Source organism: Orcinus orca, chromosome 11 (assembly GCF_937001465.1).
Source record: "Orcinus orca chromosome 11, mOrcOrc1.1, whole genome shotgun sequence".
Taxonomy (NCBI): Eukaryota; Metazoa; Chordata; class Mammalia; order Artiodactyla; family Delphinidae; genus Orcinus; species Orcinus orca.
The window spans coordinates 57,782,542-57,797,722 of record NC_064569.1 but is presented as its reverse complement, the minus strand read 5'-3'; the positions used below and the strand labels follow the sequence as shown (position 1 = coordinate 57,797,722).

Here is a 15,181-nt window from a genome sequence, read left to right as displayed (position 1 = left end):
TAATATACCAGTACAATACAACCCTCTGGCACATATTCGGAGCTACAATACTAAAACAGATTTTTCTATGATACAGACTAAATTTCAATTGGTTGATAAACTCTGGTAGACAGTAATGAAATATCATTTAATATTTTTAATAACTAGAAATCTGAATACATTTTTCTTTCACTATCTTTTTTATTAAATCCTATGACTATTACCCCATATCAGGATCTAAAATCCTGCAAAATATTACTTTTTTATTCTGTTATTATTTAAACACAGAAACTGCCTTAAACATTGAAATAAGTGGTGTATTGCTTTCATTACTCCATCAGTTAAACTGAAAAATAATGGAGTAATAAGGAACACAGGAAAACTTTTGAGAGGAATCTGATCTTTCTCTTATTCCAACAACCAGCACCTATAGACAAAAACAGAAAATATTACTTTGTGTTTAAAGACCAGGTTTTGTAGACGGAAGAGGGTACAGAAGACACAATAACCTTGCAGGAACCACAGAAATCTATTTAATTTCTTCTCCCTGTTCCAACTCATAATAAATGGTCTTTCAAAATTCTGCACACTTTTTTTGGTTTTGATATAAGACATTGGTTTATACAACCTCTCATTCATAATGTTCGGGAACTTCTTTACTTTCAACTTATAAACTTTGAGGAAAGGAAGTTTAGCACGTAGCGATCAGGACACCCACTTTACTTTATGGAGAGAGAAGGAAGAGTGGAGGCAGGGTAGACAGACGATAGAGGAAAGAATTGAGGTGTTTACAGCAGGTGTCCAAATGGCAAGGATAACTATCGCTACCCTAGAAAACACTCCTCTAGAGAGTGCCAGCTACTCAGTACTCACTGTTATGCTGCCAAGCAGCTGATGCTCTTCGGGCACTGCTGAATCCAGAGAAAGCCCTCTCCTTGCCCAGTATTTACTAGAAAACATCATCATTGCCGGCTGCATGGATTCCGATGTAATTTTCTCTCTCTGCAGCAGGGGGGGACTAGAGAGGCAGTAGCAGCGCTGGTGGAGATTGAGAGAAGAGGCGTGCGAGCAGTGGACCTCTCAGGGCGCTGCCCAGAACCCTGGTGCTGAAGAAAAAGCAATGTGAATCTTCCCCTCCCCAGGCTCCTTTATATGAGTGACTGGGGACTGATGGAAGGCTGATTAGAAAGAAACTCATTTCTGGCTGCTGATGGCCACAGTCAGATTACAGACCTGAAGCCTGGGGTTATCTGTGTTTGTGGTGCTATTTGTTTCATAGGTCGAGTAGCAGTTTGGGCATGGGTGGTGGAGAACAATATCTAACAGTGTTATTTGTAAAAGAAAACATCTATCCCCTGACATTAGCTCTCATCTCTCAAATCTGCTACTGGCAAGTTAACCTCAGCCTTTAGGTAACTATGAATTCAAAGTTTTCCAAGGAAAATAATTCAAGAAAGATCAGCAAATGCAGAATCCCTAAGCCATTGTACTTTATGTTAATAAGCTTTTTCTGATCTGATGTGTTATGACTGTGTGTGTGCACTTGTGTGTGTGATGGCGTTCATAAAATACACTGCTTTCCAATCATGTGATGCCACTATGCAATGATGTTCAGGCAACTGTATTGTAAAGGAAATGTGAGGCTGTGATTTAGCCACATATAGATATAGTTGAGACACTAACCCTAGAATCTTCCTAAGTGGGAAGGAAAAGGAAATGAAATGCCCATATAGTCATTCCTTTGATGACTTGAAACTAGAACAAGTCCAACAATTTGAAATGCACATATCAGTTGATGTACTTACTATTCAAACTTTAGTAAGCCACAAAATAACCATGGAAAATATTACCAGCCTCCTGAAGGATGGAAGACTCTTGACCAAATGGACTTGTTTGACTGTAAAACTAAACAAAACCTAGGACTGGCACTACTTGTCTACATAGAAAACAGGATGAAAATTTTTCAAAACAGGAATGGCTGAGCAAAACTTAACTGGATTTTAATTGTTTCCGGAGTCTGGAGGGGACATAATTATTACTTGATCTAATTTTTGAAATATTAAATATTTGGCTTGAATTTCCTCTAAAAATCAGCTCTGATAACCTAATAGGAAAGTGAAGTTTAAATATTTTGGTTGGGACTTCCCTGGTGGTCCAGTGGTAAAGAATCCACCTTACAATGAAGGGGATGCGGGTTTGATCCCTGGTCAGGGAACTAAAATCCCACATGCCGCAGGGCAACTAAGCCCGCGTGCCACAACTACTGAGCCCACGTGCTCTGGAACCCGCACACCACAACTAGAGAAGAGGCACGCCACAACTAGAGAGAAGCCCGCACACCACAACAAAGAGCTCATGCCGCAACGAAACATCCCACACACCTCAATGAAGATCCCACGTGCCGCAACTAAGAAAACCCGATGCAGCCAAAAATAGATAAAATAAATAAATAAACATTAAATAAATACACTGATTGAAGTAATAATAATAATAGTTAATATTACTGAGTGCTTAGTATTTGCCAATTCCTATTCTAAACACTTTTTTAGATAAAAATGTGATTCATCATCACAACCACACTTACAATGCAGTAACTACTGTTTCCATTTTATATAAGGAGAAACTGGGGCACAAAGAATTTAGGTAACTTGCCAAAGGTTTACACAATTAAAAAGTGGCTGAGGCAGGATTTAAGTTCAGGCAGTCTGGCTCCAAAATCCACGCTCTCAACTATTACATTACACAGCCCCTTGAGTATTCCAAACAAGGTAACTCAAGAAAGTAGGTAACTTTCAAGAAAGTACTTTCAAGAAAGTAGGTAACAAGGTCCCTCAAGGTAGGCTCAAGAAACCATACATGGATTACTTCAGCTAGAACAGGATTTGGGAAGCTGTGTAATTTTGGGAAGCTGTAAAGATTTGCTAAGCACTCACTCTGTTAGCCACTGAAACTGAGTCCTGGGGATGCAAAGATAAATGAGATACAGTACCTACCCTCAAGCAATCACAGACTAGCTGAAAGAAATATACGTGCAAATAAATAAGTGAAATAAAATACACTGAATTCTCTGCAGAAGACATTAGAAGCACAGAGGACAGACTGCTCAATGTTATTGATATTTCTAATAAGATGAGTTTCCAGAAAGTGATATTTGTTATGTTCTGGCTTTTAAAAGGAAAAATTTTATAAATAAATTTCATAATTTATCCAAAAAAAGAAATAATATTCAGCGAGTCACCAACTACTTGTTGATTTTTATTTTGACATTCCTTTTTCTAGTCATAACTGCCACCACTCTAGTTGAAGACTTTATCAATTTTCTTCCCTCTAACAGACTGTCCTGCCTAGACTACATCTTACTAAGGCATCATTTTCATTAGGCTATAGTCCCAATACAAAAATAATAAATGCTTCCTTTGTAGATATAAATTTTTTATCCTGGCATTCAAATTTCCAAATAATCAGTCCTTCAATCTGTCTTTCAAGTTTAATATTTGTCTTCCAAAAACTTATCTTCCCTTAGTGTTCCTTTTTCTACCTCTCTGACAATTTTTTTTCTTATTTTCTTTTTTTGTGTTTTTCTTTTTCTTTTAAATTGCTTCTTAAATTTGGTGTTCCCCAGGGTTTTATTCTTGACTCTCTTCTCAAACAATATATTGTGAGTGAAGCTATATCACATAGATTCAGTTATTTGACAATACCTGAATCTCTATAACCAGCTTAGGTCTCATCAAGTTTTAAACCCATATACTCAAATGCTTGTTGGACAGCTTCACTTGGCCATTCACATGCAATATGTATAAGATCTAACTTCGAAGAGTTTTTTTTTTCTTAAATTGCTATTATTTATGTGTGGTCTGGTTCAATGAATGACACAATAATTTAACCAGTCCCCCAAGTCAGAAACTTGGGAGTTATTCTGGCACCTTTTTATCTGCTCCCACATCCAAGTAGACATGTTGTCCTATGGATTTTACACCTTAACATCTCTTTTTCTTCTCACTGCATGCTTAACGCTATTGCCTTCATCCAGGTCATAATCTCCTGGCTATATTTCAACTCCTAAGTGGTTTAGGCCTTCAGTCTTAAAGTCCTCCTCTGAGCTGCTACTTTTCTAAAATACCAGTATGGTTATGCTATTGCTTTGCACAAAGCCCTTCCCATTGATCTCTTTCCCCTACAGGATAAGGTGATAAAGTGAAAAGCCCACTGAATGCCATTCAAGGTTTATCAGGATTTGGATCCCACTTTCCTCTTCAGTCTATCTTTCACTGGCACCCTTGCCCCAAACCCACACTCCATCATTGTTGAGCAACAACAGTTCTCTATATATTTTCTTATATTAATTCTCTCTACCTGGAATCACCTCCTTACTATCTCCCATTACATTCCAGTTAACAAATACAAACTTATTTTTAAATATTCAGCTCAGGCAACACCTCCTAGAAGCCTCTTTCAACTCCCCTAAGGTATTGGGTTGGCCGAAAGTTTCATTCGGTTTTTTTCTATACGATGGCTGTAGTAGCACTTAGGTGTCTTTAACTTCATTCAAAACAATTTTGTTAGACTGTATGTGACAGCTGTCATATCAGCATGTATTTTAAAAAAGACATCAAAATTGGTGAATTTTTGTGTAGCCATTTTAATATTAAAGATGGAAGAAGAAAAGCAACATATTTGGCATATTATGCTTTATTATTTCAAGAAAGGTAAAAACACAACCAAAATGCAAAAAAAAGATTTGTGCAGTGTATGGAGAAGGTGCTGTGACTTGACTGAATGTGTCAAAAGTGCTTTGCAAAGTTTTGTGCTGGAGATTTCTCACTGGACGATGCTCCACGGTCAGGTAGACCAGCTGAAGTTGATAGTGATCAAATTGAGACATTAACTGAGAACAATCAACATTATACCACGCAGAAGACAGCCTGCAAAATACTCAAAATATCCAAATCAAGCATTGAAAATCATTTGCACCAGCTTGGGTATTTTAATCGCTTTGATGTTTGGGTTCCACATAAGTTAAGCAAAAAAAAACCCTCCTTGACCATATTTCCGCATGTGATTCTCTACTTAAATGTAATGAGGGCTTCCCTGGTGGCGCAGCTGTTAAGAATCAACCTGCCAATGCAGGGGACACGGGTTCAAGCCCTGGTCCGGGAAGAGCCCACAGGCCGCGGAGCAACTAAGCTCGTGCACCACAGCTACTGAGCTTGCGCTCTAGAGCCCGCGAGCCACAACTACTGAGCCTGCGTCCCACAACTACTGAAGCCCACGTGCCTAGAGCCTGTGCTCCACAACAAGAGAAGCCACTGCAATGAGAAGCCCGCACACCACACGAAGAGTAGCCCCCGCTCGCTGCAACTAGAGAAAGCCTGCACACAGCAACAAAGACCCAATGCAGCCAAAAATAAATAAAATAAATAAATTTTAAAAGACCAAAACGATTAAATGTAATGAAAACATTCTGTTTTTAAAACAAATTGTGATGGGTGATGAAAAGTGGGTACTGTACAATAATATGGAATGGAAGAGATCGTGGGGCAAGCAAAATGAACCACCAGCAAACACACCAAAGGCCGGTCTTCATACAAAGAAGGTGATGTTGTGTATATGATGGGATTGGAAGGGAGTCCTGTATTATGAGCTCCTTCCGGAGAACCAAACCATTAATTTCAACAAGTACTGCTCCCAGTTAGACCAACTGAAAGCAGTACTCGACGAAAAGCATCCAGAATTAGTCAACAGAAAACACATAATCTTCTGTCAGGATAACGCAAGACCACATGTTTCTTTGATGACCAGGCAAAAACTGTTACAGCTTGGCTGGGAAGTTCTGATTCATCCGCCGTATTCACCAGACATTGCACCTTCGGATTTCCATTTATTTCAGTCTTTAGAAAATTCTCTTAATGGAAAAAATTTCAATTTCCTGGAAGACTAAATGGCACCTGGAAAAGTTCTTTGCTCAAAAAGATAAAAAGTTTTGGGAAAACGGAATTATGAAGTGGCCTGAAAAAAACGGCAGAAGGTAGTGGAACAAAAGGGTCTCCCCAGGGCATCGAGGCACATATTGGACAAACCACAGATTTGGTGTCTGTGCTATGGGATAACTTGCAGTGTTCCACAAGTCCTTTTTGATCAGAATTCTTCTTGGGGCAGTAAGGACAGGGAGAGTATAACGGTTTGGGACATTCCTTGGTTGAAGCGATGCATCCTTAGCGGTGGTCTTCACACATTCCATGATGTAATTCTGGTATTTGGAACATGTAGCCACGTGCGCCCAGATCTTGGATCTTAGAGCAGTCATGGCAAGAAGTCTCTGTGCTTGTGCTGTCAATCTATCGCTGGAGCTCCAGGGCTCCGAAGCCAGGTGCTAGAGTGCTGTGACACACTCCAGACTTCGTTGGTTTCAGACATTCCTGCAGGCATGCAGAGCAAAGGACGTGTCCATGCGGCACCTGAACTGTATTCTAGCCACATGGGACACTGGAAGCGGCCCAGGGGCTTGGCCTCCGTCACGGGCCCGGGCCTGGCCAGCAACACACTACCCTATCTCGGTCCCGCGGCTGCGCCACCATTTTGCCGCCCGGGGGCGCAGGGTAAAGGCAGGAGGTGGGGGGTGGGCGAAGCGGGAGGGAGCGGGGCGAGGACCTATTACTTCCGAAATAGGTGAATTCTCATATAAGAAACAGACTAATTATCAAGCTTTCATGTTGTAAATAGTAGTATTTCCACTATTTCTGAAGAAGGAATACGTTTTGGGAAAAAAACAGGAGTTTTAGGGACAGTGAATTTGAGTTGACTGCAGTACTATCAAGTGACTTTAAACAGCATGCAATTATAAATGTGAGACTGGAATTTGGGAAATAGATGAGAGCTGGGAACAGTAATTTGAGAGTAATTCAGTGATGTTTGCTGATGCAGGACATGAACTCTCCAAATAAAATAATATATATAGAGAAAAACCCTCTCTAGAGAGATTGGAAGCCTTTTGCACTATTGAGGGAAACATAAAATGGTACAGTCACTACGGAAAACAGTAAAGCGCCTCCTCAAAAAAGTAAAAGCATGGGGCTTCCCTGGTGGCGCAGTGGTTAAGAATCCACCTGCCAATGCAGTGGACACGGGTTCGTAGCCCTGGTCCAGGAAGATCCCACATGCTGCAGAGCAACTAAGCCCGTGCGCTACAACTACTGAGCCTGCACTCTAGAGCCCCGCCAGCCACAACTACTGAAGCCTGTGCTCTGCAACAAGAGAAGCCACCACAATGAGAAGCCCTTGCAAGACAACGAAGAGTAGCCCCCCAGTTCGCCACAACTAGAGAAAGCCTGCGCACAGCAACGAAGACCCAATGCAGCCTATAAATAATCTATTAAAAAAAAAAGTAAAAGCAGAATTACCATACGATTTAGCAATCCCACTTCTGAAAGAATTGAAAGCAAGGACTCAAAGAGATATTTCTGCACCCATGTTAATAGCATTGTTATTCACAAGAGCTAAAAGGCTGAAGCAACACAAGTGTCTATCAATGAATGAAGGGATAAACAAAACATGGTATATACATACAATGGAATGTTATTCAGCCATAAAGAGGAAGGAAATTCTGACAAATGTTGTAACATGGATGAACCTTGAGGACATTATGCTAAGTGAAATAAGTCAGTCACAAAAAGACAAATACTGTATGATTCCATTTATATGAAGTATCTAGAGTAGTTGAACTCACAAGCAAAATGGAGCTTGCCAGGGGCTGGGGGGAGCGGAAAATGGGGTACAGAGTTTGTTTTGCAAGATAAAAAGTTCTGGAGGTTGGTTGCACAACAATGTGAATGTACTTAACACCACTGAACCATGCACTTAAAATTGGTTAAGAAGGTAAATTTTATGTTATGTGCATTTTACCACAATCTAAAATTTTTTTAATAATAAATATATAAATAGAGAACCCAGGAACTAAACCACGAAAGATGCTCACAATTAAAGGTAGAATGAAAAAGAGAAGTCATCAAAGTAAAAAGATGATTAAAGGAGGTGATACATAGAAAGGAGATAAGATAAAACTTGTGGTCAACGGTTTCAACTAGAACAGAGAAGAGGAAAAGAATGAGAACTACAGAAAGACCATTAGATTTGGTGATGAAACTGTCACTGGTGACCTTAAAGAGTGCAGTTTTAACAAGAGAGAGGAAATAAAACCCAAATTACAGGAGTTAAAGGGTGTGGATGCCGAAGTGTAGGCAATAGGTCTAGATCATTCGTATGAGATTTTAAAGGACTCTTTCTAACTGAGTGTAGATTTCACTATTTTTGCTTCCTCCAGAAATCCTACTAAAGCAACAGTAAAAGACTTCCTTTCCTTTTTAAGGCACAGAAGAGTAGCATAAATTGGAGAAACAACAGCAACAAAAAACTGAGAGCTTAAAAGGAGATGAACAAATGATCAAAGACTCTGCAGACATGAGAAAGCTGAACCCGAAGCTATCAATGAAGAAGACTGAGAAGCAACTCAGTTAACACTGTCGAATCCCCTAAAGGATCAAATACCTCTAGAAGTGGAGGTAAATGGAGGAGACCGAAAAAGAATGGCTCAAAGACTGTTTAAGAAGCTGTGAAAAAATGTCAAGACTTAACAACAGTTAGACTAATCAAAACAGTGTGGTACTACAAGACGATCAACATACAGGTAAACGGAATAGAATTTAGAGTTCGGAAATAAACTCTTACGTTTATGGTCAATTGATTTTCAACAAAAGTGCTAAGGCAATTCAATAGCCAAAGAATAACTTTGGATATCCCCATGAAAAACAATGAAGTTAGACTCCTACTGAAGCAGAGCAGGACCCTACGGTCCTTGCCCCCCACATCCTCAACCTGCCTTTTGTCTGTGGAAAAACTTTAGCCAAAGTATAAGTTTAATCAGAGAAGTGAGAAAATGCAGAAACAAAGGAAAAGAGTCAAAGGAGATCAAACAATAATAGTTCAGTCATTAAGCACAGTCAAGGACGTTTAGTTCCTCCTCAAGGGCTGTAGATAATATTCTGAGCCATATCCTGTGAGCTGTCTTAAAGATACTGAAACCTCCAGCAGTTGGAAGAAGTTAACTACATGATGACCAGGCTGCAGCCATGACGTAAGCTGCCACAATTCCGAGAATTGGCCTCAAGGAAATGGGAACCAACCAACCCTGGAACTGAAGATTAACTGTACCTAAAACAATCAAGATGATGCTGGTCAGACCACCAATGACCAATTTCAAGATGACTGTCTGAGCCCACTGTGCTGTTTCTGCATGGAGCCCCTCCCTCCACCTATAACAGCTCTTCCCCACTGACTGTCAGTAGGGGGGAGTTGGCCTTTGGACAGACGTCCATCCTACACCCCATCCCCACCCCCCAGTTGCCGGCATCCAAAATAAAGCAGTTTGCTTTCCACTGATCTTGCCTCTTTATTTTTATTTTTTAATTTTTTTACTTTTTTTTTTAAACACCTTTATTGGAGTATAATTGCTTCACAATGGTGTGTTAGTTTCTGCTGTATAACAAAGTGAATCAGCTATACATATACAAACATCCCCATATCCCCTCCCTCTTGCGTCTCCCTCCCACCCTCCCTATCCCACCCCTCTAGGTGGTCACAAAGCACAGAGCTCATCTCCCTGTGCTATGCGGCTGCTTCCCACTAGCTATTTTACATTTGGTAGTGTATATATGTCCATGCCACTCTCTCACTTCGTCCCAGCTTACCCTTCCCCCTCCCCATGTCCTCAAGTCCATTCTCTATGTCTGCATCTTTATTCCTGGCCTGCCCCTAGGTTCTTCAGAACCATTTTTTTTGTTTTTTGTTTTTAGATTCCATATATATGTGTCAGCATACAATATTTGTTTTTCTCTTTCTGACTTACTTTACTCTGTATGACAGACTCTAGGTCCATCCACCTCACTACAAATAACTCAATTTCGTTTCTTTTTATGGCTGAGTAATATTCCATTGTATATATGTGCCACATCTTCTTTATCCATTCATCTGTCAGTGGACACTTAGCTTGCTTCCATGTCCTGGCTATTGTAAATAGTGCTGCAATGAACATTGTAGTACATGACTCTTTTTGAATTATGGTTTTCTCAGGGTATATGCCCAGTACTGGGATTGCTGGGTCATATGGTAGTTCTATTTTTAGTTTTTTAAGGAACCTCCATACTGTTCTCCATAGTGGCTGTATCAATTTACATTCCCACCAACAGTGCAAGAGGGTTCCCTTTTCTCCACACCCTCTCCCGCATTTATTGTTTCTAGATATTTTGATGACAGCCATTCTGACTGGTGTGAGGTGATACCTCATTGTAGCTTTGATTTGCATTTCTCTGATTAGAGATGTTGAGCATCCTTTCATGTGTTTGTTGGCAATCTGTATATCTTCTATGGAGAAATGTCTGTTTAGGTCTTCTGCCCATTTTTGGATTGGGTTGTTTTCTTGATATTGAGCGGCATGAGTTGCTTGTATATTTTGGAGATTAATCCTTTGTCAGTTGCTTCATTTGCAAATATTTTCTCCCATTCTGAGGGCTGTCTTTTTGTCTTGTTTATGGTTTCCTTTGCTGTGCAAAAGCTTTGAAGTCTCATTAGGTCCCATTTGTTTATTTTTGTTTTTATTTCCATTTCTCTAGGAGGTGGGTCAAAAAGGATCTTGCTGTGATTTATGTCATGGAGTGTTCTGCCTATGTTTTCCTCTAAGAGTTTGATAGTGTCTGGCCTTACATTTAGGTCTTTAATCCATTTTGAGTTTATTTTTGTGTATGGTGTTAGGGAGGGTTCTAATTTCATTCTTTTACATGTAGCCGTCCAGTTTTCCCGGCACCACTTATTGAAGATTGCCTCTTTATTGGCTTTTGAGCAGTGAGCAGTCGGCAGGCAGCCGGGCCCCGCTTTCGGTTACACTACCTTACTTCATACACAAAAATTAACTCAAAATGGATCACTGACCTAAATTTAAGAGTTAAAACTGTAACACTCGTAAGAAAACATAGGAGTATCTTCACGACCTTGGATTAGGCAATTCTTTCTTAGATATGATAAAAGCATAAGCAACCAAATGTAAAGTCTGATTTCATCAAAATTAAAAACTTTGTGCCTCCAAGGACATCATCAAGAAAATTAAAAGACAACCCACAGTATTGGAGAAAATATTTATAAGTCATGTATCTGAAAGAAGACAGTATCCAGAATACATAAGGAACTCTACCAACTCAACAATGAAAAAACAAGTAAACCAATTTTTAAATGGACAAAGCATTTGAACAGACATTTCTCCAAAGACTACATAGACAATAAGCACATGGAAAGATGTTCAACATCAATAGTCATTAGAAAAATGCAAATCAAACACAAAAAGAGATACCACTTTATAAACCACTAGGATGGCTAAGATAAAAAGGACAGACAAGTACTGGAAGGAAGTGGAAAAATTGCAAGCTTCATACATTGTAGGCAGGATCGAAAAATGATACAGCCACTTTGTTTGGTAGTCCTTCAACATGTTAACTATCAAGTTACCATATGACCCAGCAATCTTACTCCTAGATGTATGTTACTACGGTGTGGGCACTTTGGAAAAACATTTGGCATTTCCTCAAAAAGTTAACCCTAGAGTTACCATGACTCAGCAATTTTACTCTTCAGTATACACCTAAAATGAAAACATATGTCCACACAAAAACTTGTACGTAAATGTTCATAGCAACATTATTCATAATAATCAAAAAAACAAAATTCCTAGTAATTCAAATATCAACTACTGAAAAAACAAAACAAAACATGGTATGTCCATAAATGGTAATATAAAGGAAGTACTGAAATGTCTTCGGACATAAATGAACCTTGAAAACAACATACTAAGTGAAAGAAGCCAGTCACAAAAGACCACATATTGTATGATTCTTTATATAAAATGTCTAGAAAAGGCAGAAAGAAACAAGAAAAGGGATGGGGGAGAGGAGAAACTGACAGACAGACAGACAGAAAGTAGATTAGTGGTTGCCAGGGGCTGCAGGGAGTCGGGAGGTAGGAATGACTACTACCGCGTACAGTTTCTTCTGACGGTGATGAAAATATTCTAAAATTAGATATTGGAATAGTTGCACAACTCTGTGAATATATTAAAAACCAGTGACCTGCACACTTTAAAAGAGTGAATTTTATGGCACATAAATTATATCCTAATGAAACTGTTATTTTTTTTAAAGGCAGTTAAAACCCCATATTCCCTTCTATTCTACATAGCCAAGCCACTTCCCCTCCTGCCCCCAGGTAGATGAATGGAGCTTATTCTCTGGGAACAGTAAAACAGAGGGCCTCTGGTTTGAAGGGCACTAGACGTGGTTGAGAATAGTATCACCCTGAAAGGAAAGTGATTAAATAAATGCATGCCCTGGATACTGAGACTCAAACCACAGGAGGCTGAGAACCAGGCATTTACCCTGCAGCCAGGTAGTGGGAAAAGCTTGGAGACTCTGACCAGGAAAAAAGGAAAAACCTAAAAATACATTAAGAGCTCTGAACAAAATGGAGCAATCAGATTACCCCTATGGTAAAGCCCCCGTAGTTGACAAGCCCCAATTTAAACATTTGGTAGATTGGATTAGTGACAATTATATATAAAATCAGCAAAAAAAGAAAAAAAACACCCAAAGAAACAAAAACAAAAAACCTTAATAAGAATTAACCCCCAAAGAAAAATGAAAGGGCCAAAGACACGTCTCAGCTAAGAACTGCACTGCCCTAACCAATATTATATCAACTATATGGAAGATGGAACCATAAAGAAGGGTATACTGTGGGAACTGAGGGGAGGGGGAAGAAAGCTAAGTCTCCATCTTTGAAGACAGGGAGTCAATGGATAATTCCTCAAACTGGAAATTAAAGTAGGAGCAACACAAGCATATCACAGCATTGAGAGATATAGAAATAAACACCAAAAGAATCAGCTGAAAGTTGAAAGTCTTGCCACTGGGAGGAGGAACTGGAGGGTAGGGAGAAGGAAAAAAAATTCTCATAACAAATCTTGTGGAAACCATGTGCATGTGTGATGTTGATGACAAAAATTAAAACTTTTAAAAATAAACTATACTGCAGAGAAATAGGGCATTGGTTTTGACAAACCTGAGTTTAAATCTTAGCTCTGCCACTTACCTAGCTGTGCTTGAGGACATGTTATGTCACATTTCTAAGCCTTCATTTCTGTAATACAGGGAAATAATACCTACATTTTTTTTCTTTATAAATTTATTTATTTTTGGCTGCGTTGGGTCTTTGTTGCTGCACGGGCTTTCTCCAGTTGCAGCAAGCAGGGGCTACTGTTCATTGCGGTGAGCGGGCTTCTCATTGTGGTGGCTTCTCTTGTTGCAGAGCTCAGGCTCTAGGTGTGCGGGCTTCAGTAGTTGTGGCTCGTGGGCTCTAGAGCGCAGGCTCAGTAGTTGTGGCACACGGGCTTAGCTGCTCCGCGGCATGTAGGATCTTCCCGGACCAGGGCTCGAACCCGTGTCCCCTGCATTGGCAGGTGGATCCTCAACCACTGCGCCACCAGGGAAGTCTCAATACCTACATCTTATAGGGCTATTATGCTGATTAAATTGGATGTGTATAAAGTTCTTATCACAGTGTCTGGCAGATATTAAAATGCTCAAAGTGTTAGTTATCTCCCTATCCTTCACTGATTCTGAAGCCAGAGTGATATAAATAGGGGAACTGGTTTGGAATCTTTGGCAGAAATTAAGGAGATACGTATACCTAGGTTTTGATGAAGTGACTGTCCTTATAGTCCATGATAACCAGGCAGCCAACAGTCATAAGAAGAGCCTACAGAATTGGCTTGGACCAAGCAGTTACAGAGCCCAAGAGTCAGAAAGTAGGAAAGTATAAAGTGAGATATTGCCAGATAAGGAGACCTTCAAACACAAGATCTTACCGATGAAGAGGGCCATGTGATCGTGAATGGCCATGCTGATAAACAGCTGACAGATGAGACAAGGCCCACGAAATTAAGGAAGTTTTATGTTAAGGACATCAATGAGTCCTCAAAGTAGTTATCTGTCCTACTGAAGACAGTTGTAAAAACAAGAGAGAAATAATATAAGCCAGTCCTTAAACCACCTGGAAAATGGAAGTAGATCCTAGGAGGCTGAAGACTTCTAGGAAAAAGATATGGAAAACGTGATATAAATAAACAAAGGAGTATCCATGGTGCACAATTAGGTCAGACCAATCTTTCCACTCCTATCAACTTCTCCCACTACACACACATACTTCCATTCGTAGGCAAAAGATGAGAGACCCCGAGGACTTCTTACTCTTCCCTCCCTCCGTCACCACTCACCCTCACCACCCTGGCCAAATAAAAATCCAACTGGGAATAAAATGTCATCAAAGGAAAGCTAAGCTTCAGAGATGTAAAGAAATGTGTTTGAGGGGAAGGATAAAAGGAAATAAACTGAAAGTACGAAAGAATTCTCCTGGTCATTCCCCAAGGTGAACGGAGAAGGCAGGTGAAGTTATTAAAGAATAGATATGGGATGTGAGAGTATGCAGATATTTGGAAAAAAATCAATAGTGATTACTTTGAGATTGGGAATCAACACAAAGTCTGATCTCTTTCCCTTAAGTAGCTTGTCTTTTTGGTTTTAAGCCATCATTCCAGCCTATCAAGTTTGTGTCACAAGCAAATTTGATATGTATGCCTTCTATGATTAAACTACATTGAATAGAAGAGAAAAGGCTGAACTTTATAGCACAAAACCAACCTAATCAGTTTGGTTGGATTTTTTTTCCCATTGACATTTGACTCCTAGAGCTTACAGGGTACATTTTAGGTTCTTTGGCAGGAATTGTTCACTATTACTACCATCCACTCCTAATTCCTCCAACCTAACCACATGAATACCATACCAAAATAAATTTATGCCATAGCTAAAGTATTTTCTTGATTTGGTAGTATACTATCAATAAAAGGAAATGAAATGAGCCTGCCATGATTAACTTTTAAGAAACTCAAGCAGGCTTCTACATAACAGCATTTTCTTTTCAACATATTCACAAACCAACGTCACGTACATAGTTAACGAAGTTGTCATCTATCCTGTTACTTTAAGTATCTGCAAATGAATTTAAAAAAAAAAAAAGGTAGCAGTATGGGGAAAAAAGCCTTAGGCTC

General features: G+C 39.6%; 1 protein-coding gene and 1 pseudogene across 2 annotated transcripts in view; both read right to left on the bottom strand.

The window, feature by feature from the left end:
- TPH2 (tryptophan hydroxylase 2) overlaps positions 1-15,181 on the bottom strand; it is a 108,418-nt gene that overhangs the window by 90,144 nt on the left and 3,093 nt on the right. For both annotated transcript variants that reach the window (XM_049695001.1, XM_004281901.3), the window contains exon 2: positions 853-1,085. In XM_049695001.1, coding sequence (XP_049550958.1) covers positions 853-957 — 105 coding nt within the window. In that variant the 5' untranslated portion in view covers positions 958-1,085. The remainder of the gene's footprint in view (positions 1-852; positions 1,086-15,181) is intronic.
- Positions 1,093-6,557, bottom strand: LOC101275121 (E3 ubiquitin-protein ligase RNF114-like; annotated as a pseudogene).